General features: G+C 48.4%; 3 protein-coding genes across 5 annotated transcripts in view; 2 read left to right on the top strand and 1 right to left on the bottom strand.

Moving 5' to 3' along the window:
* HDDC3 (HD domain containing 3) overlaps positions 1 to 11,357 on the bottom strand; it is a 30,652-nt gene extending 19,295 nt beyond the window's left edge. Inside the window, exons 1-4 of one of the 2 annotated variants that reach the window (XM_037833089.1) lie at positions 11,229 to 11,357; positions 10,843 to 10,898; positions 10,491 to 10,731; positions 9,701 to 10,184 (exon numbers count right to left, since the gene is read on the bottom strand). In XM_037833089.1, coding sequence (XP_037689017.1) covers positions 10,054 to 10,184; positions 10,491 to 10,731; positions 10,843 to 10,898; positions 11,229 to 11,340 — 540 coding nt within the window. In that variant the 5' untranslated portion in view covers positions 11,341 to 11,357 and the 3' untranslated portion in view covers positions 9,701 to 10,053. Of the gene's footprint in view, positions 1 to 9,700; positions 10,185 to 10,490; positions 10,732 to 10,842; positions 10,899 to 11,228 lie in introns of those variants that run through there. The other variant, XR_005216365.1, reaches the window with a different exon arrangement.
* A 671-nt stretch (positions 11,358 to 12,028) lies between these two features.
* Positions 12,029 to 13,489, top strand: LOC119531637 (protein shisa-like-1a). Its single transcript, XM_037833091.1, has 2 exons — positions 12,029 to 13,010; positions 13,227 to 13,489. The coding sequence occupies exons 1-2, from the start codon at positions 12,905 to 12,907 to the stop codon at positions 13,439 to 13,441; spliced, it is 321 nt and encodes a 106-aa protein (XP_037689019.1). The 5' UTR covers positions 12,029 to 12,904; the 3' UTR covers positions 13,442 to 13,489.
* A 573-nt stretch (positions 13,490 to 14,062) lies between these two features.
* Positions 14,063 to 27,315, top strand: UNC45A (unc-45 myosin chaperone A). Of its 2 annotated transcripts, none has more exons than XM_037833082.1 (20): positions 14,063 to 14,162; positions 14,388 to 14,549; positions 14,788 to 14,824; positions 15,106 to 15,281; positions 16,981 to 17,073; positions 17,557 to 17,724; positions 19,030 to 19,198; positions 19,520 to 19,690; positions 20,433 to 20,604; positions 21,218 to 21,518; positions 22,837 to 22,931; positions 23,211 to 23,352; positions 23,756 to 23,896; positions 24,116 to 24,243; positions 24,435 to 24,501; positions 24,841 to 24,954; positions 25,174 to 25,289; positions 26,119 to 26,236; positions 26,339 to 26,494; positions 26,673 to 27,315. In XM_037833082.1, the coding sequence occupies exons 1-20, from the start codon at positions 14,157 to 14,159 to the stop codon at positions 26,928 to 26,930; spliced, it is 2,790 nt and encodes a 929-aa protein (XP_037689010.1). In that variant the 5' UTR covers positions 14,063 to 14,156; the 3' UTR covers positions 26,931 to 27,315. The 2 variants fall into 2 exon arrangements, with proteins under 2 accessions (XP_037689010.1, XP_037689011.1); XM_037833083.1 differs by having other exon boundaries at positions 14,101 to 14,208.
* The last annotated feature ends 447 nt before the right edge of the window (positions 27,316 to 27,762 follow it).

Below are 27,762 nucleotides of genomic sequence, written 5' to 3'. Positions count from 1 at the left end.
CTGTTCTGCAAAGGAGAACAGAAACGAGATGATGTATGTTCAATCCTTTGTCTCTTCAGCAATCAATATTGATGAGAAAATGTAAAATTTTACCTATAAACATTAGCAGAGAAAATAAAAATATCCTCTCTGATTCAAGTCCGGAGGACTCTTTAAGCCTTTATTAACTCCTTCGTCTGCTCCACCTGCATCCTATACCCGATAGATCGGAAGAGGAAGAAGCTCCCCTACCTCCTCCTCCTCAGTATCCCCCTTTACCAGAGATACAAGAGCCTGAGAGAAAAATAGTCTCCCCCTCCCATACCCATCAGGTACTCAGTTCAGCCAGGGCTGCTCTCTGACACCAGCAGCTGAGCCACCGGCAAAACCTCTGCCCCTCCAACAAGTGCCTACAGGTGGAGACACACAGGGATGCCGAAGATGTGGACATGTGCATACTTTGTTCTCCACATCAGATTTATATAACTGGGAAATAATACTCCACTCTACAGAGACAGGCCAAAGAAAATAGAAAGCTTAGTTGCTTTGATATTAACAACCTATTAGTCCAATAGGGCTGATATTCAAGACTTGTTAAATACCTTAGTAACAGGAGAATGGTTATAGAAGAGGCAAAGCAGGAAGCAGATAAGAAACAAGGAGAAAATCCTGGCAACCTAGTATAGGCTGGAGCAAATTTGGCAGTAAAGAAAGGGATCCTGAATGAAATCCAAATGATCTGGTGACCAGGCTAAATTAGAGCATTATAAAGGGTATATTGTTGCAGGTTTGCAAAAAGAGGTCCTAAACCTATAAACGTACAAAAAAAGTAGTGAAACAATACAAGAATCAAAGGAAAGTCCCTCAGCTTTCCTTGAAAGAATTTATACTGCCTACCAGCAATACACTGATATAGATCTGAAAAGTCCAGAAAATGCCAAAATTTTTAATTACTCAGTTTTCCTGATATAAGGAAAGAGCCACAGGAAATAGATGGAGGGCTGAGATTACTTGTCCCTAAGTTGGTTGAAATCGCCTTTAAAGTTTATTACAACAGGAACCAAGGTTAAAAAGATGGGTACTTCAAAAGGCAAACAGCAATCTCAGAGCTCTAGTGAACCAAGGACAAGTAAGACAAGACAACAGCAGGAAGGTAAGGCTCCTGGGCCTCCCTCGAGGGATGGGAGAAATTCTTAAAAAGTTAAAATCCAACCAGTGTGCATACTGCAAAAAAGAAGGGCACTGGAAGAGGGATTGCCTTAACTGCCCTGGGGAAACAAAACAAGGGAAGTTCGGCAACCCAAATTCCAGATGCCCGGAAGAAACAAGGCAGCCAGCAGCCACCTGGAATGAATGGGCCCAGGGGCTCCACTAAGGAAAAGGCGGCTTCTCCCAGTCTCCTACCTGGAGCCTCGGGTGACAAGACCGGTGAGAAAACAATTCACTGACTTTTTTATTAACACAGGAGATTAAATAAAAACCTAATGGGATTTCCAACCAATCAACTACTCTAACAGGAGTGTCTGGTAAAAATGCAAAGGAACAATTTCTACAGCCACTAGATTGCCTGATTAAAACCCAAAATTTTAAAGCATAGCTTCCTGTATGTACCTAAAATATACAGTTCCCTTGCTAAGAAAGAAATCTGTTAACCAAGCCTGCTACCCAAATAACTTTTTCTCCAGAAATATGAGCTAAGAAAGATAAGAAAATCACCCTATCCCAGAAGAAATCTTAAAAGTTATAAAACTGGAGGCATAAACTGATGAAAAACCCAGATGGGCAAAACAGTAAAACGGATTGAAGCAAAACTCCAACAACCAGGTACGTACATCATATTGAACAATATCCTCTTGAACTAAAATCCAAAGAAGGAATTGTTCCATTAGTAGAGTATGTGGATGACATCTTAATTACAAGTCATACCAGAAAAAAGAAAACTTGTAATTCATATTAGTTTTATATCTCTGTTTTGTTGTATGTGTCTAACCTTCTATATGTATCTGTTTGTCCAATATGTATTTTCCTACCTCCAGATGGTAATACCAAATTAACAAACAAAAATTCATAAAAGAGCTCTATTCAAATTGGTTAAAGAGAAATAAGTGCATACACACACACACACACACACACACACACACACACACACACACACACACACACACACACCAGCAATCTTGGGAGTCCCAGATAAAGAAAATTGAGCTTCTAAGGCTTTTGAAACTCCTCCTGCCTTCCCCCCTGTGTCTTGGCTTAACCTAGCTCCCAAATCGTACCGAAGACTCAGTGAGTTTAGAAAAAAACTCAATTTTGTCATTCAGACAAGTGAACAATCTGAAGCAGCTATGTATGGGAGAAGGTCTGGGTGCAGAAAAAATGGGAGAGGTATAAGTTTAGCTTAAAAATTCTTTCTACTGGGCCTGAAGATTATGAGTGATAGGGACAGAAAGAATGTGACAGAATAGGCCATGTTTTGCATAGGTTGTCCTGTAATTCCCCAATTGAAAATTATTTTTTTTTCTAATAATACATTTGCAACAGTAGACACAGAAGACAAATCATTACTAAAACATATTTATAGCCTTGGGATAAGGGTAATGGAATAAAATCCAAATGCCGAATTTAAAAGCTCCAGTGGATAAAAGAAAATATCACTAAGGGCTATGAAAAGGTCTTCTTGGATTATACTTGGAACAAATTAAACAAGTATAATATATTTTCCAAAGCCTGATAATCAGTATACTTTTGAAGTTCATAATTTTAAGATGTTATAAACACAAAGAGGTGTTTAACTCCATGAATGAAAAAAAAAATATTTTTGCATTACTGGATATTATACTATTATCAAGAAAGCTGTTTTAGAAATTATATACAATGTCTCTCTAAAATACTGATAAAATGGTAAACTAAAGAAAGTAGTACTTCTGGGAACTATCCCCTATGAACTATCACTGTTACGTGCAATACAAGCATACAATTTCTTAATTCAGTTTTATTGGGAGATATTCACATACCATACAATCATCCATAGTGTACGATTAACTGTTCACAGTACCATCACATAGTTGTGCATTCATCACCCCAATGTATTTTTTTTTTTTATTAAATTCAGTTTTATTGAAATACATTCACACACCATACAATCATCCATGGTATACAATCCACTGTCCACAGTATGATAACATAGTTATGCGTTCATCACCACAATCTATCTCTGAACATTTTCCTTACATCAGAAAGAACCAGAACAAGAATAAAAAATAAAAGTGAAAAAAGAACACCCAAATCATCCCCCCATCCCACCCCGTTTGTCCTTTAGTTTTTATCCCCATTTTTCTACTCATCCATACACTAGATAAAGGGGGTGTGATCCACAAGGTCTTCACAATCACACTGTCACCCCTTGTAATCTACATTATATAATTGTCTTCAGGAGTCCAGACTGCTGGGTTGGAGTTTGGTAGTTTCAGGTATTTACTTCTAGCTATTCCAACACATTAAAACCTGAAAAGTGTTATCTATATAGTGCATAAGAATGTCTACCAGAGTGACCTCTTGACTCCGTTTGAAATCTCTCAGCCACTGAAGCTTGCTTTTGTGTCATTTCACATCCCCCTTTTTGGTCAAGAAGATATTCTCAATCCCACAATGCTGGGTCCAGATTCATCCAGAGTCATATCCTGCGTTGCCAGGGAGATTTACACCCCTGGGAGTCAGGTCCTATGTAGCAGGGAGGGCAGTCAGGTCACCTGCCAAGGTGGCTTAGTTAGAGAGAGAGGGCCACATCTGAGCAACAAAGAGGCACTCAGGGGGAGCTCTTAGGCACAATTATAAGCAGGTTTAGCCTCTCCTTTGCAGTAACAAGACAAGCATACAATTTTGTTCTATGTATATATGTTCTCACTAAATTTATACAGGTTATTTATAAACAACATTATAGCTATTAGATCTTTAAGATGATAAGAAATGTAAGTTTGTGTTTAAGGAAATCAAAATATTATTTTGACTAACTTTATTGTGTTTTACAAGATGTATAAAAAGTTCAGAGATCCCTTTTAAAGTATGCAGGTATTTAAAGTATGTGGAATATGCTTTGTTAAAGAGAAAGTATAATTTTATCCTAAAGTAAAATAACTAGTTTTCACAAAATAAGAAACAGAAATATATAAGACCTGAATGAATACAGAAAGTTGTAAAGAGTTTCTAAAAAATAAATTTTGATTGTGGTAGTCAATGCTAACTAAAATTTAATTAGCTTATTTAAGGGTGTGGTTTTGTCCTAAAGGGAACTGATTTTTGCAGAATATAAAGCAGAAATTTGTAGGGCACAATCTAAATAAATATGTAAAGTTATAGGTTATAGAAAGGTTTACAGAAATGAATTTTATTTATCATGGCTGTGCTGGTTTGAACCTATTATGTACCCCAGAAAAGTCATATTCTTTTAATTCAATCTTGTGCTTACAGACATATTGTGGGTGGGATCTTTTAATTAGGTTGTTTCCATGGAGATGTGACCCCATCCATTCAAGATGGGTCTTAATTAGTTCACTGGAGTCCTTAAAAGAGACGCTTAGAGAGAAAACACACAGAGCTGACACAAACCCAGACATTTGGAGATGCAGACCGAAAGACATTTGGAGATGCTAAGCTAAGAGATGAAGCCCAGAGTTGCCCTGAAGAAGCTACCTGAGAACCCACAGAGGCTTAAGAAGAAAGCCACTGGAATCAGAAACTGACAGCAACACAACTCGGGAGCAAGGACCAGCAGACACCAAGTCACATGCCTTCCCAGCTGATGGAGGTGTTCCAGATGCCATTGGTCTATTCCTCAGAGAAGATATCCACCCCTTGGTGCTTTAATTTGGACATTTTTATGGCCTTAGAACTGTAAATTTGTAAGCTAATAAATCCCCTTTATAAAAGCCAATCAATTCCTGGTATTTTGCATTCCAGTGGCTTTAGCAAACCGGACTAATGGCAAATGTTGACTAAGATTTAATAAAAAGCTTTTATATCAAACATTATATTCATGCGAAACTAACTTAGTCTACTCTGTTGAAATAATGATATTTTATTAAATTGTTAGTCTGTTCTTAGTGAAAAGTTATAAAAAGTTTTAACCATCTAAGTATTCTATCTAGAAGACAAAAGACTCTATGTTAACATTTCAAATCAAACCCTAAAGGATATCTTTTTATTTCAAACTGTTACAAATGATTTATTCTTTCACCTTGTAAAAAGTGAGGTGCTGAAAATAGTTTCATTTAATATATTATGAGTTGCATAAGAAGTGTTTGGGAAGTATTATTAAATTGGTTAAATTTTTATAGGTGAAATGTTATTAACATATTTAAAAAATTGCATAAAATTTTTAAAGACTTAACAATGTTCTCACTGTCCATGTTATGCCCTGATACCAATCTGCAAAATATTAAGACAACAGTATAGTATTATCAATCATAGTTTAGTTATTTTTAAAAAATGTTATGTTACACTTGTGTGATTGAGAAAATCATCTTGACCAAAAGGGGGAAGAGAAATGAAACAAAACAAAGTTTCAGTAGCTGAGAGACTTCAAATGGAGTCAAGAGGTCACTCGGGAGGGCATTCTTATGTGCTATATAGATATTCCTTTTTAGTTTTTAGTGTATTGGAATAGCTAGAAGGAAATACTTGAAACTGTTGAACTGCAACCCAGTAGCCTCGATTCTTGAAGATGATTGCATAACTATGTAGCTTACATGGTGTGACTGTGAAAACTTTGTGGCACATACTCCCTTTATCTGGTGTATGGACAGATGAGTAGAAAAACGGTAACAAAAACTAAATGAAAAACAGGGTGGGATGGGGGGTGGAATGCTTTGGGTGTTCTCTTTCACTTTTATTTTTGTTCTTATTTTTATTCTTTCTGGAGTAAGGAAAATGTTCAAAAATTGATTGGGGTGATGGATGCACAACTATACGATGGTTGTTCTGGTTTGCCAATGCTGCTATTATGGATTGGCTTTTATAAAGGGGGTTTATTTTGTTACACAGTTACAGTCTGAAGGCCATAAAGTGTCCCAGGCAAGGCAACAATCACAGAAAGATGGCCATTGGCGTCCAGAAAACCTCTGTTAGCTGGGAAGGCAAGTGGCTGGCAACTGCTCTGAAGTTCTGGTTTCAAAATGGCTTTCTCCAAAATGTCAGTCTCAGCTTCCAGTGGATATGTCTCTCAGCTGCACCTAGCTCCTTCTGTCTGAGCTCTTATATAGGGCTCTAGTAAACTAATCACGGCCCACGCTGAATGGATAGGCCACCCTCCATGGAAATTATTTAATCAGAGTTATCACCTACAGTTGGGTGGGTTACATCTCCATGGAAACAACCTAATCCAAAGGTTCGAATTCAACACTAACACATCTGTCCCCACAAAATTGCATCAAAGAACATGGCTTTTTCTGGGGGACATAATACATACAAACCAGTACAATGGTAGTATGAACAGTTGATTGTATACTGTGGATGACTGCATGGTATGTGGATATACCTCAGTGAAACTGAATTTTTTTAGAAAAGAGGGAATTTGATTGAAAAAAAATGTTATGTTACAGAAACAACCAAATTTCCTTGTCAATCACATTTTTTTATTCTGATGTTTCTCTAAAAATGCATGCAGTCAGCTAAAAGTTGAAGCTTCATCTTCAACAAACAAAAATCTTTAAGAGAAACAAGGTAAATTTATAAATTATGTTCTACCTGTTAATTAACATAACCCTAGTAAAAGAATAAAACAGAACAAAACTTCAGCTGTAGTCTGTAATTAATGACCCCAAAGTAAGTTAATTGTCAAATGTCTTTTTATTTCTAGAAATAGCTTCATTAAAAAAATACTCATAAAGGCATTAGGGCCTAGATTGTAAGCTCTTGAAGCAGTCACATGTTCCTAAGCTTTAAATATTAGTTCTAAATCCTGAGATGCTTTGCTCTTTGTATGTAACCTAGTAACTCCCTAGAACTTTGGGTATTTGTGCAACACTTGAGACTCAAAGTTCTCCAGCACTAAAGGTGCTAAAGAAGTAGCATTAATTCTAAAAGATGATTGCATAAGACTGTTGAAGAAGCTAAACAAAGAATCAGACTTCAATTGAAAAGGTGAATGGGGCTAATCTAACTCAAGACTAAGGTGAATCAGAATACAAGGTAAAACTAATATTATCTGTATTTTAAAACTTTAATTTCTATGAAGGACCAAAAATAAATTTATTTTATCAAAATTTTTGTAAAATTTTCTGTAGCACACTATTTAATTTAACCTGTATAGTCAGTTCATTTAAACAACCTAACTCAGCTTTATTTAACATAGAACCAAAAAAAATGAAAAAGATCTTAGTATTTTGTACAGGTTAATGTAGCACCCTGATACATTTCAGAGTGTTTTGGATATAAAATAAAAAGTATTTGCATGGTCCCTTTAGGGACCGGAGATGGAAAGTATGAAACTATTAAACCTCCCCAACTAGGGGAATTCCTGTTATTCTCTCAAGCAATAAGGGGTTCCCAATGTACTAAAATTGTAACCAAAGAATTTAAATCTAAAATCCACTCTTTTTTGGAAAACATAAATTATCCCCATTTAAACTTTTAACAGGGAGAACTATGAAAATAAACTCTAGAATCTATGAGCCCTACCTCATGAAAAGAAATGATGCTAACAAGCCAACTCCCCGATCTTGAGGCTTGCACTTATGAAACTTATTTCTTTAATGACAAAATTATAAATAATTATAAATAATGCCAAAGAGTCACCCCCGGAAAACCTTGTTATTCAGATGTGGCCTCTAGGGCATACTCTGCAAATGAACTCACTATCTTCCCCCTACATGGGACACGACTCCCAGGGCTCTGAGCCTCCCTGGCACCATAGGATTAGCAATACTTTCTTAATTTAAAAAGGAAAAAGAAATAGAACAAAATAAGGTTTTAATAGCTAAGAGATTTCATATAGAGTTGGGAGGTTATGCTGGAGGTTACTCTTACGCAGGTCTCACCCAGATATTGCCAAGACTGTTCCTGAAAACCCTAAGGGACACCCCAGGTTCTATCTAAAAATCTATAAAAAATTATTTCCCCAGTGTAACATAATTATAAGTCATCTAAACATAATCATTTTCCTCCTTTTATTTAAACCAATAATTTTCAATTTGCTTGTTAAGTTTGTTTTTCAGAGACTTAAAGCCTTCAGATTGTTTCTGTGCCGAGTAAGCTCTGAAACTCAGACTTACCAGTCTCTACAGGAACAACAACCAGTTTCATTCCTCTACCCCATAAAGTCAATGCCCCTTTTCAGCACGAAGTCAGAGCAGTCGTTGCCCAGCTATCCCTCAAAACAAAAGGGGGGAATTGTAACCAAGAAATTAAGAATTAACCAATAATGATGACTGAATTATGATACAGATAACTTTTTCTTACTTTCTAGAATATCTTAGAATAGCCAGAAAAAGAAATACTTGAAATTACTGAACTGTAATCCAGCTGCCTTGATCTTTGGTAATGATTGTGTAACTATATAACCTTTATCTTGTGATTTTATTACTGGCTCTGCTTGTACCTCCTTATCCTGTTTTTCAACTTCAGAGTATTATGATCCCCAAAAGACAGCCCCTAATGTTTATTAATTAAGGAAACAGAGTCAGGCCAGAACTGACCCACCCCAATTCCTAAACTATCTTACTAGATGAAGCTGGATCTAACTAAAACTGGCCCACCTGACATGCACAGTAGCTTAAACTTTAACCCACAAGTGACCTATACCTCATTATAATACTAAAAATCACACCCATCATCATGTTAAGGCCACCTTTTTCTTACATAATTTCTGTGACTAAACATGTAATCTGTGCATGCTCAATAGTTAGATCATCTCTAACTTTGTCATCTCGAGCCATTTTAGTTATTATTCTAAATCCTGCCCATCTTTTGATACTATAAAACTATCAGTTGCTGTAGCTCAGGGAGACAGATTTTAGACTGATAGTCCATCTACTCTTCTTGCTTTGCATAGCAATAAACTCTGTCCCTTTGAAACCCCAGTGTCATAGACTGGCTGTTATGCACATCGGGCAGAGAATCTCCTTTGGGAAAATAACCATCCTGGTCTAGGATGAAGCAGCCTTTGACCTAACAATTCCCTTCTCCCCAGGATGCACCCATTTCCGTCTTCTCCCAGGGTCTCCACCTTCTGTTGGATACCATGGGTGGGGCTGCCCTAGGGCCTCTTCCAGGGATGCCTGGGAGTTCCTGTCACTTAGCAACTGAGGGAACCCACAATAATAAGAGGGCAGAGAAGGTGGCTGCAAACCCGGCCAAGTTTCTGCCCTACCAGCCCCAGCACATTGCTGCTGGGGTCCCTCCCTTGCCCAGCAAGTGCTGCCAATTAGGGGGTGGCAATCCTTTTCAATACACATCTGTCATCCCTTCCAACTTTCTCAACAGGGAAGGCTACTACCATTTCTTAAGCACCTATGTGTCAGGTTCTATTAGGCACATTCAAATAACCTAACCCTGATAATTACACAACCCATCTCATGATAAGGAAGCTCATTCAGAGGGTCTGAGGCTCTCAATTGCCCAATGGGCACACGATGGGACCCCTGCCCTGCTGAAGCCCACAGTCTTGGCCTCCATCCCACCTACTGCCCCCCCCCATTCAAGAGGCCTCAGACGGAGCAGCAGCAACTTAAAAGTTTACCCCAAAATGCTTTATTCTCCATGATGATGTATAAACTAGTATTTATATAAGCCCAAGTCCCCAAAAGGCCAGAGATCCCACCATGCAAAAGAGCAAGCAAGACCTGGAGAAGGGCAGTAAATGTATTAGAAATGGACGGGGAATATCTGATTCCGACAATCTAGGGCTCAGCTTAGTTGGTGGAAGACATTCAGAGTGAGAAAAGGCAAGTGTTTTGGTCTCTCTGATATCTGGGCTGAGCGAACCAGGGAGCTCAGGAGGCACTGAACTTCAGCTGAAGTATGAATCTCCTCTGGCCTGGGCAAGGCTGGAGTCTGCCACCGGATGGCTGCAAGCACTGCTCAGAGCATCAGCCCCCGCTCCTGGAACAGCTGCTTCAGAGCCTCTTCCAGCTGCCTGTTTGTTCCCTGAAGCCCCCTCACCACCTGTGCTGCCCACTCGAAGTATTCCTGGACTCGACATTCTGACCATCCTGCATAAAAGTGGACAGAAACTTGCTCATGTATCAAGGACACCACTGGCTTTTGTCTACTTCCTGGGGGACCTTGGTGCAGGGCCGTGAGGTATGTTCCTGATGGAATGATTAGTTCTCAAAACTTCCCCTGGCCCAGCTATTTACTTACACCTTATGAAAAATGATTAAAGAGTGGCCTAATAGGATTATTTTGGGGGATTAACAAAGTCTAGCCTTTTTTTTTTTCAAGGGAAACTGACCAACTTGTGTTTCCAGAAGGCAGACATCCCTCCCCTTTCCCTCAGAGCAGGTGGGGGAGCATACCCTTTGGGGTGCAGCGATTCAGGTCCCTCAGATTGTACAGCTTATCTGCCAGCTTCACCAGTTTGGCCCCCAGGCTGCTGTGGGGTGCCTGCTCCACCTGCAGCCGCTTTCTCTCCAGCTTGGGCAGAGTCTTGTCATCTGTCACCTCCTCCACCAGGTGTCGCACCTGGGCCCCAAAGTGCAGCTCCACCTCATCCAGGGTGGTGTCTGTGTCCTCCACCGTGTCATGGAGCAGAGCCGCCTGGGGACAGGGACCCCTCAGCCCTGTGACACCAGCCAAGGGGTGTCCAGGGCTAAACGGGGTCCCTGACCCACAGCCCCAGCCTCCTGGAGAAGTAGCAGTAAAAATTACCTGTAACACCACAATGTCAGTGATTCCCGCCTCGTGGGTCAGGATCCGGGCCACACCTGACTGGGCAAAGCAGGAAGAAGTCAGACCGGAAGGAGCCCCAAGGCGGCGTGTTGTGGGATTTGCACTCAACCGGAGTGGTCCCTTATTAGCTAGCTGGGTGACCTTGGGCAAGTCGCTTACCCTCTCTGGATGTCAGCCGAAAAAAGGAACAATAACGTCTACCGCACTGGGTTATCGTGAGGCTTAAACGGGCTATCGAATGCCCAGTGCCTGGCACAAAGCCTAGTACAGGGTGGCGCTCGCTGAGCTGCGCGACCTCCGCGTTCCCTTCCTCGTCCCCGTCCCCCCAGAGGCCGCGGCGGTTGCCCCCCAGCCGATGCGCCCACCGATAGGGTGGTTGATGTAGGGTGTCCCTTCGGGGTCCTTCCGCCGCTGCTGTCGGTGCTTGCGAGCCGCGAAGTCAGCCGCCTCCAACAGCTGCGCCGCCTCGGAGGCCATCGCGCGGGTGGGCGGGCGGCTGGGTCGCGGGAGCCGGTGGGGAGGGGGGCGCCCGGCCGGGTCTCCTACACCGCCCCCTGGCGGCGCGGAGGCCCGGGGTTTGCGGAGTCCCTAACCCCAGTTAGCTGCAGCACGGCCTGGTCCAAACAGATTCCTCACTCCCCCACCACAACCCCCAACCGCCCCGGTCCAAGGGGCTGACGTCCGGGGCACAGAGGGCAACTTGTATGGGGAGATGCCCTCTGCATTGCGGCTTCTGGTTTTGTGCGCTTTTCTGGGCGCTGGGGGTGCCAGATGACCCCAGTTCTCGGAAAGCACACAGTCTCGAGGGAGGGGGAGGACAGCCAGGAAATCGGACAGTGGCCTCAGTGTGTTGAGTGCAGGGCAGGAAGACACAGGGACCCATGGTATTGTTCACTTAGCCTCAGGTTCAGAAACAGCTTCTTCCAGGAGAGGCCCCACCCCCACACTGTGAAAAAATAATCTTCAATCTGCCAGGGCCCCGAAAATTCTCAAGGTGCTCTAAACACAGTTCTCCCTGCAGGAATAGGTCTGGTTGCTATGGGCACAGGAGCCTCAACTTGGACCCAGATACTCTTGTACCTGACCTTCTTGGAAACTGGAGCCCACCCTGGGAGCCCTGCCTGATGGCTTCAGATTTAGTTTCCCGGCCAGCGGTGATGTTCTATAGAAACTATATTCTTTGCTCTCAGATGCTGTAGATGAAATTTGCTTTGCTTTCTTGTACCATAAGCCTCCTGCTTCAGTCCCTAGGCATTTGTTGTGGTCCTCTAGGGAGCTGAGTGTTGTCACTGGTGTTCTGGGAGCATGATGTTGTCGGTCTCAGGAAGGCACTGGAACAACTCTTAATGCTGTTGGCTGGGGGCCTCGGGCTTTCTGGAGAAATTCCATGTCTCAGTGGATGCCAGCTATGAGGTATCAGGGGTAAGAGAGACCTGAAGACCCCTGAAGAGGTGTTGGCTACTTGCTAAGTATATTCCAGACAGACAGATAGCTTTTATGTTTTGGCTGGTAGCTTCAGCAGGTGAAGGCTCAGGGGAAAATTAACAAAAAGGACTTACCCTTGCTTTTCAGTTAATCTTGGTGGTTGCCATATAGCGGAGATTTGGGAGGGAAGCTCCAAACACTGGAACCAAGGTCTCTGGAGCCTGAAATGGAATGATCAGAATTCCTGGGGCTTTCACTGCAGCTTGGAAGATGGAGAGTGATTGGAGAGAAATTTATTTGGCTCTAAGTGCTTATCTGGCTCAACTTTTTTCTCATTCCTCATTTTGTCCTCTAGTCCTCTGAGACTTTTCCCCTTCAGCCCAGAGTACCTTAGACAGCTTGGAGCCACAGTCCCTATGTTTTCCAACAGGAGACAGAAACTCAGTCCCTCCCCCCTCTCTCTAGAGGACGGTGACAGAGAAGCTTCAGGTTTTTGTTAATAGTGCCCAAAGGCCTTGGGTCTTTTATTTTTATTTCCTTACTGTCTGCAGCCATGGCTTAGAAAAAGAAATGTTGGGGTTTCTAGGATCAAGGCTGAGGTGGAAGTGACCCCCCTATGGGCTTCCAGAAGAGGAGGCCAGGCCCCCTGCTAACAGGCCTGTCCGTGGGGCTACTACTCTTCTTCAGTTGGGTGTCTCTTGCCAAGCCAACCTCTCTCTCAGGTACAGCACTTCCTGCCCTACTCCCACCCCACCTTACCTCACCCCAAGTGTCCCTTACTCTCTCAGCAGGTGGATTGGGCTACATGGAGAGCTGCTAGGCAGGGGAGGAAAGGAGCTTCTGAGACTGTCCAGTCCCTTTCACTCTCCTTAAGGGGTGGGGTGGGACGTGGGCCTACAACCCTTGCCGGTCTCTAGCTCCCTCGCCCCTCCCCCCAGCATTGGCCCACCACCCCAATTTGTGCCAGACCACCCGGGATGCTGATGGCCGCCACTACCCTGGTTTCTTCTGTCCCCGGCTCTCTGACACTCCAGAGGAAGCCTACTGCTGCCATCTGCAGGCTGCAGGGGGCTCCTGCTGCACCCGGGCTGAATTTGAAGCCCTATACCAAGTCAACCTGTCCGCTCTGTCGCGGCCGCCCATCTTCAGGTGAGAACTCCAGCAGGGGGAGCAGCCCCAGGTCCACTGAGACACTAGCGGGGTGTTCCAGTATCTGGGGGCTTTGTTCCTAAATTCTGGGATGCGTAGCCTATAACTTACAGACTAGTGGAAGGACAGACATTAAACAGAAAATCATGTAAACACATGATTACAGCTATGTGAAGGCTCAAAACCGAGCCCATGATAAGTGTTGGGGACGTGTGCCAAGACTAAGAGGATCTTGCAGTCTGTGGATTACACACTGGACAGTAGGAATTTTTAATTAGGAGTACGTCCATGGCTTCAGGGTACCTGTGAGCCTCCTGAATTTGTATACAAATGTGTGTATGAATACCTGCTTTCCCCTCTTCCACAGGGGCCCAGGCCCACTCCTAGCGCTGGGGCTCTACAGTCTGCTGCTCGTGGCCCTAATAACCGCAGACCTAGTGCATTTCTGCCGTGGTCGGGGCGGTGGCCGCCGACAGACCCCGTCTTGGTCCTCGGCCGCGCGCCCCCTGCAGGTCCCCGCCGGAACAGACTAAGTGCTCCCCGGGGTTCTCTGGACCCGCGGAGCCGGGTCAGGAGCCCCGCCCCGCCCCTCCCCGCCCCTTCCTCCCTCCCTCCTTGGTCTCTCTCTTCGGCCCCGCCCCTTCCGGCTGATTCCAGCGCTTAGAGCCACCCCCTCCCCAGAGACTGCGCCTGCGCGGGCCCGGGAACTCTGCATTGCGATGACCGTGAGTGGTCCAGGATTCCCCCAACCCCGGCCCGCCGCCCTCCGGGGTGCGTACCCATCCCCTGCCGCCATTCCCTTTCGCATCTGTCCTGAATATCCCCCGGCCTCGTCCCCCAATCTTGGCCCTCCTTGGGACTCGCCCGCGACCCCCAGCTTCCTCTACCCCTAGCTCCCCGGCTTTGCCCTGCACCCGCCCCCGAGGTTTTCAACCCGGTTCTCTCCACAGGCCAGCTCTGTGGAGCAGCTGCGGAAGGAAGGCAACGAGCTGTTCAAATGCGGAGACTACGAGGGCGCCCTGACGGCTTACACCCAGGCCCTGGATATGGGCGCGGCGCCCCAGGACCAAGCCGTTCTGCACCGGAACCGGGCCGCCTGCCACCTCAAGCTGGTGAGGGAGCCGGGCCGCCCATCCCCTGGTCTACCAGGTCCCCGACTTGCCCACCTCAGCTGCGCAGGGGCCCCGCTGGCCGATCCTCTTCCCAGGCTACCCAGGCTTTTCAGATGTCTTTTGGGCCTCAGGGCGGTGGGGGATCAAATGACTCGAGATCAGGATTCCCTCTGCTGCTACATTAGTGCCCAGAAGGGGAGATGACCAGCGCCTCAGGCGCCTGTTCTTTCTCTTACAGGAAGATTACAGCAAAGCAGAAACAGAGGCATCCAAAGGTAGGGGAATATGGACCCTTGTTTGGGGCTGTGGGCTTCCATAGTGGGCACTGCACCATCACACTCTTCTCCTTTGGCCCCTGAAACACATCTGCCTTCTATCTTTCCCACTTCCTGGGGCATTTCCTTTTCTGCAGCTACCCTCACCTTTTTTGAGGCTGAAGTTACCGAGCCCTGCATCCGTCCCCCCTCCTTTCTCTCGCCCTGGAAATCTGTCCCTGCTGCTCTTGTCTGGAGACCGTGGCCTCATGGGTGCTGACAGAGCTCCTATTTGTGCTCAGCCATTGAAAAGGACGGTGGGGATGTCAAAGCACTTTACCGGAGGAGCCAAGCCCTAGAGAAGCTGGGCCGCCTTGACCAGGCTGTCCTTGACCTGAAAAGATGTGTGAGCCTGGAGCCCAAGAACAAAGTTTTCCAGGAGGCCTTGCGGAGCATTGGGGGCCAGATTCAGGAGAAGGTATGCAGGTGACCGAGAGCTGGAGGCATTGACCGATGGTAGATGGGCACTGGTACAGGGATCTGGGTCAAAGGTGGAAGCAGTTCATGGGGGAGGAGATGCTGATGCAAATAAGCATATAGAAGGATGCTCAGCCTTGTCTGTGTGTTAGGGAAAAACAGAATAACAGCAAGGTTTTTTGGCAGTCTGTTTTGCAAACATTTAAAAGTTTGTACACTCTGCTAAAAGGAGGGAGGCAGACACTTAAGTGAAGTGGTGAGGTTGGGGGGACACAGGTGCTGTCATGACTGCTAGAGGGTGTATAAATTGGTACAGCTCTTGGAGGGTGCTTTAGCATGTCTGTTAAAATTTAAAACAAGCGTGATCTATGATCTAGTGTGTTTGCTTCTTGCTGCCTGCCCTAGAGCAGCCTTGCCCATGTGCACAACTGGGCATGCCCTTGCTTATTCCAGCTTGTTTGTAGTAATGAAAAATTAGAACTTGTGCAGCAATAGGGGAGTGACTGAATAAACCAGGTGATGCCCTTATTACTCCTATGTAGTAGTTAACAAAAATAGAGCCACAAGTATTGATGTGGAATGCTGACCCTTGTTAAATGAAAAAGGGCAGTTATGCATTAAAAATGCAGTATGATACCATTTATATTAAAATGTTCCCCCCCATATACACCCAAAACAATATCATGTTTTTTCTGTGAATACACTTGGGTATGTAAATACAAAGAAAAATATTTTAAAAGATATACATCAAAATGGTAATATGTGATCCCTGGGGAAAGGAATGGGATTGAGAAGGCTTTTCAAAGAAGACTTTGCCTCATCTGTAATTTTTTTTTTTTTTATAAAGAGACTATGTCTTTGTCGTAGTATAATTAAAAATTAATTTAGAAGAAAAGAATCCAGGGACCATGATGAGCTTGGTTATAACCAGATTGTTTGGTGTTAAAATGGTGACAAAGTAGAGACAAGTAATGGATGACAAATACCTTATCGAAAGGTTGAGACCTGGGAAAGCATAGTTTTCCTCTTGGTGCTAGCTTTTGATTATCAGTGGCTGCCTAGAGCCCTCTGTTCAGAATTAGGAAGCAGGTCGTCTGGACTTGGCAAGAGAACATGCCATGACTGGGGTGTGATGTCTGCCATGGGTGCAAGACGGGAGGAGGTGGCACACTGCCAGCCATGTGCCAGCCATACACAGAACCCTGGGGAAGAGAGTAGGCTTAGAATGATCTTGCCCAACCGATGATTTAAGAAATTGTCAGAAAGGGAATTGTGATGCTAAAGGGTGTGTTAGCAACTATCTCACGACCTAGCTGCTCCCTTGCAGGAGGTATAAAGGCCAAGTTCAGTGCCATGTGCAGCACACTCATGCTGCCACAACACAGCTGGTGCCACAGGGAGTGGATTACCTTGTGGCTAACAGGATGCCTCCCTTCTGAATGGCACTGCTTTTAGCATCAGTGCTGCCTCTGCTGCCCAAGTGGGAAGTAGGTCAGAGTGGAAAACAGCCCTGGGAAGTTCAGGAGGAGCTGCTGGGAGAGTTTCTCTCCTGCCCAAGGCCATGTGGTGCCAGCCCTGAGCCCAGATGTCCTCACTGTGCTTCTGGGAGCTGGGCCCTGGGAGAAGCCAGAGAGAACAATCAGGGAATGTGTTGTCTGTCTGTAAAGAGCTGATTTCTCCTTCTTGTTGGTTTGTCATAGGTGCGATATATGTCCTCGACAGATGCCAAAGTGGAACAGATGTTTCAGATATTACTGGACCCAGAAGAGAAAGGCACTGAGAAAAAACAAAAGGTATAGGCCCTGGACTGAGCCAGTAGGGGCTGAACTCCCACTGGAGCTGCCCATTCAGAGCCCTCCCTCTTAGCTGATGTTGGCCCCAGAAGCCCCTGCTGGCCTGGTCTGCTGCATGCTGCTCCTCAGAACATGCCGCTGGGCTTGTAGACCTGGGACGGGAGCTCTAAGGGCCTGGGGCCTTCATGTGACCCAAGGACAGGGAACTAATGTTGACAGGATGCCCGTTGGCCGGGTTGCTGGGAGCTGAGCTTACAGAGGTGACTGAGGCACTGTCCTTGCCCTTGAGGCTCTGCAGGGGACTCAGGACCCCATTTACCCTAACCGTTGACCCTGAGATGAGGAAACTGAAGTTCAGAGAGGTTAAATTCATGGCCAGGTTCACTCAGCTGTTAAGTGTAAGCATTGAGGGCCACAGCTCAGGTCTTCTGCTTGCCCTGCCTGGTGCTGTGTCCATGTTACAACACGCGTCCTTTAACACAGGCTTCTCAGAACCTGGTGGTGCTGGCCCGGGAAGATGCCGGAGCTGAGAAGATCTTCCGGAGCAATGGGGTTCAGCTCCTGCAACGCTTGCTGGAAACAGGGGAGACTGACCTGATGCTGGCAGCTTTGCGCACTCTAGTTGGCATTTGCTCTGAGCACCAGTCACGGGTAGGTAGGGTGGAGGGTCTGGTACTGCTTTATTAGTCTATCCATCCGTCCGTCCATCCATCCATTCAACCAGGCAGCTAACTTTTTACCCCTCATCTTATTCCGAAAAGAACTTAAGTCAGTGTACAAGGAGATAAACAACAAGAGAGGAAAAATTAAAATGGCACAGAAAAGATCAACACGATTTTGGATGAAGTGGGTCCAGGAAAGAGCAAAAACAGTCCTCTGACCACCTGAGCGCTTGCTTTGGGAGGGTTTACAAGTGTGAGCCTAGGCTTTCCTGCAGCCAGCTCACAAAGAGACACCTGGTCATTGACTCATTCAGCCTCCAAGTGGTGAAAGCAGGCACATGGCCCAGAAAAAGGCACCTGGCCTTGCTCTAAAGATCTGTTATTTCCCACACAGGGAGGTTCTCACAGCAAGTAACGTGGTCAGCAGTGTCCCCCACAGCATCTTTATCATTGAGAAAGTGACAAGGTGCATAGCGCTTGACCTTGAAATAATTCCCAGCATGGATTGGGTATCTCAGCATAGCACAGTTTAATAAGAATAGTCCTACCCTTGGGGCAAATATGGTGATGTCCATGCCCCCAGCTCTTGCCTGAGCTAGCTTGATCCAGAGGACAGGGACTTGACCTCTAGGTTACTTTTAGAGGTGCCTACAGTATCTACAGCAGGGGTGGCACTGTGATAGATTCTCTGAAAGGTCCATAGGCTGAGCTCAGGCTGTATTTCTGGGTCTCCCAGGGCTAAGGATGATAAAACCATGTGAAATCTGTCTTCCTCCACCAGCCTTTCTGCCTATCCCAGTGTGAAACTAGGAGGGACCCAACTGGACTTCCTGGCATTCTCCAGCTTAGAATTGGGGTGAGAGGCCTTACAGGCCCATTTATGTATGTCCACATCCTCAGAGTGTGGACGGAACCTCAGGGTTGGGATTGGGAAGGAACTAGGTGTCCTCAGGTGTGATGGTCAGATAGTTTTGTCCAGGTTTTATATTTCCTTTCCGCAGACACACAAACCAAAGCAGCTGCTCTCAGGGCCACAGCATTCCTTGTTGTCTTCTCTGATTGGAGCCAAGTTGAGGAGAGATAGTGGTGGGCTCCCCAGATTTTCTTCTTCAGGAAGGCTTTCCAACAAGATAATCCTGACACTACCCTGGGTCACAGCCTCAGACGGGCCCACTTTATTATCATCAAAGCTGGTCCTTACAACTGAATGTTTTCTTACCTTTTGGCCACTCTCTGACTCATCACTAGGAACCTTCACTAACAGGAGGCTCCTGTCCTCTCTCTCCCATCCCAGACAGTGGCAACCCTGAGCGTGCTGGGAACTCGGCGAGTGGTCTCCATCCTCGGCGTGGACAACCAGACCGTGTCCCTGGCTGCCTGCCACCTGCTGCAGGTTATGTTTGATGCCCTCCAGGAAGGTGTCAAGAAAGGCTTCCGAGGGAAAGAGGGTGCTATCATCGTGGGTGAGTGGAAGCAGGTCTGTGGTCCTTTGGGCATCGCTGTCCTGGGGGTGATGGGGTTGACCCGGCCAGGCCAGCTCTTTTGGGTCCAGACTTGCAGCTGCAGGTTATTAGGAGTGTGTGTTGGTGTAAGTACTGAATGCTAAATTCTAAGCAGCCAGGGCAGCTAAGGGGAAGGCTGTGGCACAGACCCAAAGCCCAGGATGCCAGCCATCCCTTCCCTGCCCTGTTCCTTCCTTCCATCTCCCTGCCCTTTTGGAAAAGCTGAAGGGTCAGACCTGGGCTGGGCCACTGTGGAGCCCACTAATGTCTTCTTGTTGGCAGATCCCGCCCGGGAGCTGAAGGTCCTCATCAGCAACCTTTTGGAGCTACTGACTGAGGTGGGAGTCTCAGGCCAAGGCCGAGACAATGCCCTGACCCTCCTGATTAAAATGGTGCCCCGGAAGTCTCCTAAGGACCCCAACAACAGCCTCACCCTCTGGGTTATTGACCAAGGTAGGTGATACGGTGTTAAAAAGAGAGACGGAGTAGATGTGTCCCATCTTGCTCAGCCTGCTTATCCCCAAGAGTTTACCCAGACATGGGTTCAATGGAAATGCGCTCTGTGTCCTCAGGGAACTCAGAGGGAGACCCTCCAGCCCTGCATGTAAGCAGGCCTGCACCCAGGTCAGCAGAGGGCAGCCCCGGGTGGTGGAGGCTGCATGAGCTGTCTGGATCTGAAGTTTTTGTCAGCAAACATGTAGTAACTTCTCTACTCAGGAACAAATGATTGAAGTTTCATACATAAATTCAAACTTCTCTTTTGCCCTGAAAAGATAAATAAAACTTTTGCAAAATGCCTTGCGCAGGCACATCTGTTGGGTGCTTTTGCATACCTCTTCTTCTTTTCTTATTTCAATAATCCTATGAGGGGCGGCTATTATTTTCCCCTTCCGTTTTGCAGATGAGGAACTTCCAAGCCCCAGAGCAACCTCCCTTGTGGGGTCCTTGTCTGACCCCATGCTGCGCCCTGCAGGTGGTGAATCAGGGGGTCACCTGCAGTGTGGGCCTCTCCCTGTCTCACCAACCAGCATGTTCTCTGAGCCTCCTGCCCTCAGTGTAGTTGTGCACTCTGTGACCGTCTTATCTACAAGGGAGGGGTCCTGCTTTTTTGTTCATCTCCCAGGAATCCGCTTCCCTTGTACACCTGGGGGTATTAGAACTGGGATTATACTGGCTAAATAGGGTGTCTTTTCAGGTCTGAGAAAGATTCTGGAAGTGGGGGGCTCTGTGCAGGACCCTCCTGGGGAGCTCACGGTGACAGCAAACAGCCGCATGAGTGCCTCCATTCTCCTCAGCAAGCTCTTCGATGACCTGAAGTGTGATGCTGAGAGGGAGAATTTCCACCGACTCTGTGAAAACTACATTAAGTAAGAGAGGTTTCCCCATCTCTCATGGCCAGGGGTTCCATCAAAACAGTTCTGATTCCTTCAGGAGGTTCAGCCACAAAAGCTTTTCAATAAGGAGAGTAGCCTTGGGAAGGACATGTGGGGGCTAGAAGAATCAAATCTGATGCCCACTTCGTGTCCAGAGTGACCTCAGCTCGGGAATTTCTTCCTCAGCAGACATCACCAAGCACATATTGTGTTTTCTGAGCACCCACTGTGTATCTATGCCCACAGCAGTGAAACGTGACAGTAAGGGGCTTACCGCTTGAGGGGAGAGACCACTGATAAATTATGAAGTAAAAGACTTCAGATAATAATAAATAGAGGAAAGGAAATAAACAGGGTGGTATAAGCGAGAGTAAATGGGGAACCTATGTTAGATGGTATGTTATCAGGGAAGGTGTGAATGAAAGCCTAGACAGAGAAAATTGGCAACTGTTGCCCAGTTGGAATGCCCCGGTCTTTACCTTGTTGGCAGCTTTTCTTGCCGTTTCTGCCCAAGTAGTACAGGGGCCTGGCCAGGAAAGGGGCCGGGGGGAAGGGTGGTCCCTTTATGCTGGCCTTGGCATGACAGTTGTCACCCTGTGCCCCTCAGGAGCTGGTTTGAGGGCCAAGGGCTGGCCGGGAAGCTGCGGGCCATCCAGACGGTGTCCTGCCTCCTGCAGGGCCCGAGCGAGGCTGGCAACCGGGCCCTGGAGCTGAGTGGTGTCATGGAGAGCGTGATTGCCCTGTGTGCCTCTGAGCAGGAGGAAGAGCAGCTGGTGGCCGTGGAGGCCCTGATCCATGCGGCAGGCAAGGCCAAACGGGCCTCCTTCATCACTGCCAATGGCGTCTCGCTGCTGAAGGACCTGTACAAGCACAGCGAGAAGGACAGCATCCGCATCCGGGCCCTGGTGGTGAGCCACGGCCAGGGCTGGGTGGGCAAGAAGGCAGCCAGGCAAGGGTACCAGCCCAGGAGGGGCCTCTGGGGGCAGCCCCAGCACACTCTAGGTGAATGTTCAGGATATTCATGGCTTGTTGGGACAGGAAGTCTGGGGCCTGCTTCCTTCTACCACAGGGCTCACAGTCAAGTCAGAGAGATGAGCCCCATACCAAGAGGACACCTGATAGTGCACATGTAGTTTCCTGGCTGCTGAAACAAGTATCACACAATGGGTTGGCTTAACAACAATAATCTATTGGCTTACGGTTTTGAGGCCAAGAAGTCCAAAATGGAGACATCAGCGAGGCAATGCTTTCTCCCCGAAGATTGTGGCATTCTGGGGCTGGCTTCCAGGGATCCTTGGTCCTTGGTTTGTCTTATCACCATGGCAATGTAAATGGCAGCGTCTTTTCTTTTCCCTTTTGGGTTCTATTGACTTTAAGCTTCTTTCTTCTCCTGTGGCTTCTCCCTCTGTGACCTCCCTATATGTCCTCTAGTAATAGTATTAAGACCCATCCTGATTCAGTTGGGTCACAGCTTAATGGAAGTAACTTTATCAAAAGGTCCTGCTCACAATGGGTTCACACTCACAGGACCAGAGGTTGGGACCTGAAGACGCCATTTGTGGGGACTTGATTCAATCCCCAAGAGCAAGGCGGCACATGCTGTCCCCGTGGAGGCAGTGGGAGGAATTCTGGGAGAAGATGATGAAGGAGTTTGGAGGACACAGCTGGGCCAGGCTGCTTAGCGGGGCTGTGTGGAAAGGCCGGGCCTGCGGGGGTCATGCCAGTATCTCCAGGAGCTGGTGGTTTTGGGACTGCCTGGGCGGCCTTCCAGGAGCCTGTTGCAGCCATGCACCTTGTAGAAGTTGCTCCTCTTCCTTGGTGCATTTAATTCTTGATTTCTCAGTCCCGTAAGGATTTTGGCCTTGGCTGATGCACTTGTCTTCTCTTCACATACCTCTTAGCTCCACTTGTAAAGAGCTTTTTATTGCACCAACATGGAAAGGAATGGAGCAAAGTGCAAGCTGGGAAGGGTTGCAACCCAGGATGGTATGGTGGCCAGTGTGCCAGGCTGTACCAGATGCTTTGTCATGTGGCCACCCGCACGTCTGTTTTGATGCCCAGCACTCAGTTGCGGGATGAGGGGCAGGATGGGGCTGATCTGTGTGTGTGTGTCCCCCCAGAGAACCCTGGCAGAGTGCCAGAGAGGGAACCAAACCAGGGAGAGAAGCCCAGTTCCTGCCCTTATCCCCAGAGGCCTGGCAGCAGGTCCTTGCTCTCTTCCCCCAGGGACTTTGTAAGCTCGGCTCGGCTGGAGGGACTGACTTTAGCATGAAGCAGTTTGCTGAAGGCTCCACCCTCAAACTGGCCAAGCAGTGTCGAAAGTGAGTTATTGGGTATTGCTGTGGCTCCCCGGCTGTCTGGGAGATCTCAGGAGAGGAGGGTCTGATGGAGGGTGGGCCTCCCATGCCTTCTCGTTGCCCTGAGCTCTGTCTCAGGCAGGGGCTGCTCTCCCTTGGGCAGACCCTTCTGGATCCTGGCACAGGAACTGCTCCCATAAATTGAGGATGGAAGCCCAAACCCCTGGTTTTCCCCTTGGGTCCTGGTATGTTCCTTCCTGCCCCCCAGTTCTGATGGTTGTCCACTATCTGCTGTGTCTCCAGGTGGCTGTGCAATGACCAGATCGATGCAGGCACTCGGCGCTGGGCCGTGGAGGGCCTGGCTTACCTCACCTTCGATGCTGACGTGAAGGAAGAGTTTGTGGAGGATGCAGCTGCTCTGAAGGCTCTGTTCCAGCTCGGCAGGGTAGCTCCGTGGGTTCCTGCAGTCATCCTGGGGACACCGTCTAGGAGTAGAGCTTCCCAGGCTTTCTTGGCCCATCTTGGCCAGTGGCTCTTATGACTCTTCCTAGAGACCCCCGGGAGGGAGGGCTGGTGGCCTGTGTGGCCATTTGGTGTGGCACGGGCATGCTTACCCGCCTGGCAGTGTCAGAAATGACCATCTCTTGGGAGGAGTTAGGAAGGTCAAGTTTGTGAGTTCTGAAATCTAGGCCAGGCTGGAGGCTGTGGAGATTCCCAGGTTCACTCTGGTGCCCAAGTGGTCCGCCAAGGGTAAATTGGGTACCTGGGTCCTTGGCATCTTTTATCTCAGGGTTGCTGGGTCCCCTGCCCTCTCCTGGGGCCAGCTGACTACCGCTCTGACCCTGCAGTCTGAGGAGCGGTCGGTGCTCTTTGCGGTGGCCTCGGCACTGGTGAACTGCACCAACAGCTATGACTATGAGGAGCCTGACCCCAAGATGGTGGAACTGGCCAAGTACGCCAAGCAGCATGTGCCCGAGCAGCACCCCAAGGTGAGGGGGCTCCTGGAAGGGGCGGGGGGCTGCCCTGTCATGGAGACCAGTTGACCTGAGTCTTTCACAGCAGGGAAGCCTGCAGTTTAAGTGGATTCATGGCCTTTTGTTTTGGCTGTTTGTTTCCAAGCTTGTCAGTTGGGCTAGGAGGAGGCTCCCCTTCTACTCTGCCCTGTCTGGTCAGCTGAGGCCCCTTTGCTAAGCTGCCTGCTTCCCCAGGACAAGCCGAGTTTTGTGCGGGCTCGGGTGAAGAAGCTGCTGGCGGCGGGTGTGGTGTCAGCTTTGACTTGCATGGTGAAAACTGAGAGCCCAGTGCTGACCAATTCCTGCAGAGAGCTGCTCTCCAGGTGCCCTTCCCCACTCCCCAGCCTCGGGCTGCCGTGTGACTGCAGAGGGATGGGTCCTGGGGGGAGGGGAGCTTCTTGTTGCACTGGGGACCACCATACAGCTGCCCCCCTCTGCTGAGTCCTGTAGCGGAGGGTCTGCCCACCAGAGGCCTGGGCCCCACCCACCTACCACCCCCTTCTCCCCTCCACAGAGTCTTCCTGGCTTTGGTGGAAGAGATGGAGGACCGGGGCACCGTGGTTGCTCAGGGTGGGGGCAAGGTAAGCTGCTTTAATGACTCTTTCCTGGCGGCTGAGCCTTGAGTCTATAAAATGTGACTCAGTGGCTGCTACACCAGAGATCAGTATTGGATGTGGGGCAGGAAAGCATCATCAGTGACCAGCGGAGACATCTGCTGAGTGAGCGAGGCTAAACTAGTTTCCTTTTCTATTCTTTGTCTAACCCTTAGTATGTGTTTCAGGAAGCTTAGCGAGAAAACTCAGAGGTTAACAGGGTCTAAGCAGGGAGTCTGAGCCTGAGGAGAGAGAAGGAGGAGGTGGCACAAGCAGGGCCTTGCGCCCCCAGGCACATCCTGGGCACTGACGGCCTTGTTCCTGCAGGCTCTGCTCCCACTGGCCCTGGAAGGCACAGACGTGGGGCAGACAAAGGCCGCCCAGGCCCTTGCCAAGCTCACCATCACCTCCAACCCGGAAATGACCTTTCCTGGCGAGCGGGTGCGTATCTTCCTGCCCCCACCCTGGCCTCTCCTCACCCCCCCACTGGGCCCTGTCAGCCTTGGGGCTGGGCTGTGGCTCCCCCCTGGGACAGGCAGGAAGGGGCAGCTTTGCTGAGCCTCGGGGTGGGGAGGGCAGCAGCCTCCAAGGGTGGACTCTCCCTGAGGGGTTGGTGGGTCTGGGGGCAAGTAGCCCTGACTGGCGGGGTGCATGTCGCAGATCTACGAGGTGGTCCGGCCCCTTGTCTCCCTGTTGCACCTCAACTGTTCAGGTCTGCAGAACTTTGAGGCACTCATGGCCCTAACGAACCTGGCAGGTATAAGCGAGAGGCTCCGGTAAGTCATCAGGACATGGACGGGGCATCTGCATTTGGATGACACTCAGTAGAGAACCTCACAGTTGGGAAAGCATTCCTCAGTTATTGGCTTATTTGTGTCCCACAGTGACTTTTCTGTGTCATACAGATGAGGAGACAGGCTAAGAGAGGTTTGACTTATGCAGTGTCCCATGAGAGGCCACACAGCACTGGCAGTTAAAAGTGTGGGTTCTGGAGTCACATGGCCTGAGTTCAAATCCAGGCTTCACTGGTAACTAGTGTAACCTCAAGTGAGTTACTTAACCTCTCTGTGCCTCAGTTTCTCCCCTCTGTGAGATGGGGATAATTATAGTACCTGCCTCATGGTGAGAATTAAATGAGAAAATACATGTAAAAGTACTTTTCAGTGAGTTGCCAGGCCCCTAGCAATGTGCCACATATTGGCTTTAATCCTAATTGTGACCTTGGGCACATTCGTTATACTTGCAGTCTTTTTTTCCTCTTCTGCACAATAGTGAAGATAATCATACCTGTACTTGTACCGTGCAAGTAAGCTACTCCAGGTGCTCAGGTCAGGGTAAATGCTCACGTTAGGATACTAGCATTGTCACCTGCCTGGTCCCCTAACTTCTAGTTCAGAGCATTTCCAGCGTCTCCTGCTATCTCCTGGGCTTGGCCAGATGACTGGAAACCACTGTAAGTCATACTGGTATGGGAGGGTCATGGCCCTTTAGACATTGCCAAAGGAAATTCTCAGCTCAGGGATCAATTTTATGGGGATGTAGGGGTTGGGAGGAGATGGGCACACAATCTTGGAAATGCTGACCCATCCACCCCTGGCCCTACAGGCAGAAGATTCTGAAGGAGAAGGCTGTGCCCATGATCGAGGGCTACATGTTTGAGGAGCATGAGATGATCCGCCGGGCAGCCACGGAGTGCATGTGTAATTTGGCTATGAGCACAGAGGTGAGGGCTGGCCTAGGGCGGTCATGGCGGGCAGTGATGTAGAGGTGCCTGTGCCCTGGCTGGGCCTTGCGGACTTGACCCATTCCCTTTGTCTGGCCACAGGTGCAGGACCTGTTTGAAGCCACGGGCAATGACCGGCTGAAGCTGCTCGTGCTGTACAGCGGAGAGGACGATGAACTGCTGCGGCGAGCGGCCGCTGGGGGCCTGGCCATGCTTACCTCCATTCGGCCCTCACTCTGCAGCCGCATCCCCCAAGTGGTCAGTGCTTCTTCTGGTTGGTGGGGAAAGGGGTGGGCCTGAAGCTCCCAGCATAGTGGCGCTGGTGGGGAGGAATCCTAGTGTGTGTGTGTGTGTGTGTGTGCGCGCGCACGTGTGCATGCTCCCTGATGGGGTGAAACCTTTTGCCCGGTGGTCACACCTGCCCTGTTTCCTGCAGACCACACACTGGCTGGAGATTCTGCAGGCCCTGCTTCTGAGCCCCAACCCAGAGCTTCAGCACCGGGGCGCAGTGGTGGTGCTGAACATGATGGAGGCCTCGAGGGAGATTGCCCTCACCCTGATGGAGAGTGAGGTGCTGGAGATCCTGTCAGTGCTGGCGAAGGGAGAGGCGAGCCCCATCAGAAATGTGGTTGCAGCTTGCCTGGGGAAAGCAGTGGAATACGGGCTTATCAAACCCAACCAGGATGGAGAGTGAAGGGCTGCCTCTGGGCGCAAGGCTCATGCACTTTCCCTGCTACAGCATGGGGAGCAAGGCCAGCAGAGCTTGAGTTTGGGGGGGCTTAGGATGCTGAACACTCTCACCACTCTTCCCCAGCTGCTCCTTGCTGTCCTCTGCTCGGAGCCAGGGGCACACATTCAGTCACACCGCACTGCTCTGCCAGCCTCCATCTTCACCCAGTGGGGCACTTTTCCTGTACTGCTGTAGATAGCTGGGATTGGAGCAGGTGCATTTAGACTCGGCCTGTGGACTCTCCAGCATCAGGAAGGGCACATCAAGCAGACTCACCAGCTAGGAGCATCATCTAGGCCTGCTCAGCAGGGCTGCCCCTACCCTTTAATAAAAGTGTGTAGAACTCAAATGTGTGCTCTGTTGCCCTTCCGGGAGAGCTGGCTGTGTCTGGAGTAGGAGCTGGACATGGATGAGTGCACCAGGGCAATTTTACTGCAGCAGCAGAGCCCCCACTTCGGAAGGAATACAGTGGATTCCCCACCCGGGGGTCCTCTGAGTTGCCTCTCAATCCTGATGGAAGAAAAGGGAGCTAATCAGTAAAAAAACTATCCGGTCCTGTGGAAATGAATGGCTATCGAGTTCAGACTCCTCCCATAAGCGGGCCCTTTTGTTCTCAGTGACTTTCACTCGGGAAGTGCTCGGGATTCGGGGCTGGCGTCGCGCTCCGAGAATTCTCTTACCGCCGCCCCACCCTCTCCCCGCTCTGGGAAAAGCCTTCCTGGAGCTGAACTGGGTTGGGGAGAGGGACCGTCTCTGACAACCTGTTTCCGCTCTGGGGTGGGGGTGGGGGTGGTGA

This window comes from Choloepus didactylus, chromosome 4 (genome assembly GCF_015220235.1).
Source record: "Choloepus didactylus isolate mChoDid1 chromosome 4, mChoDid1.pri, whole genome shotgun sequence".
In the NCBI taxonomy this organism is placed as follows: domain Eukaryota; kingdom Metazoa; phylum Chordata; class Mammalia; order Pilosa; family Megalonychidae; genus Choloepus; species Choloepus didactylus.
Note: the sequence above shows the minus strand (reverse complement) of the source record. Positions and strands in the feature narration are given on the sequence as shown.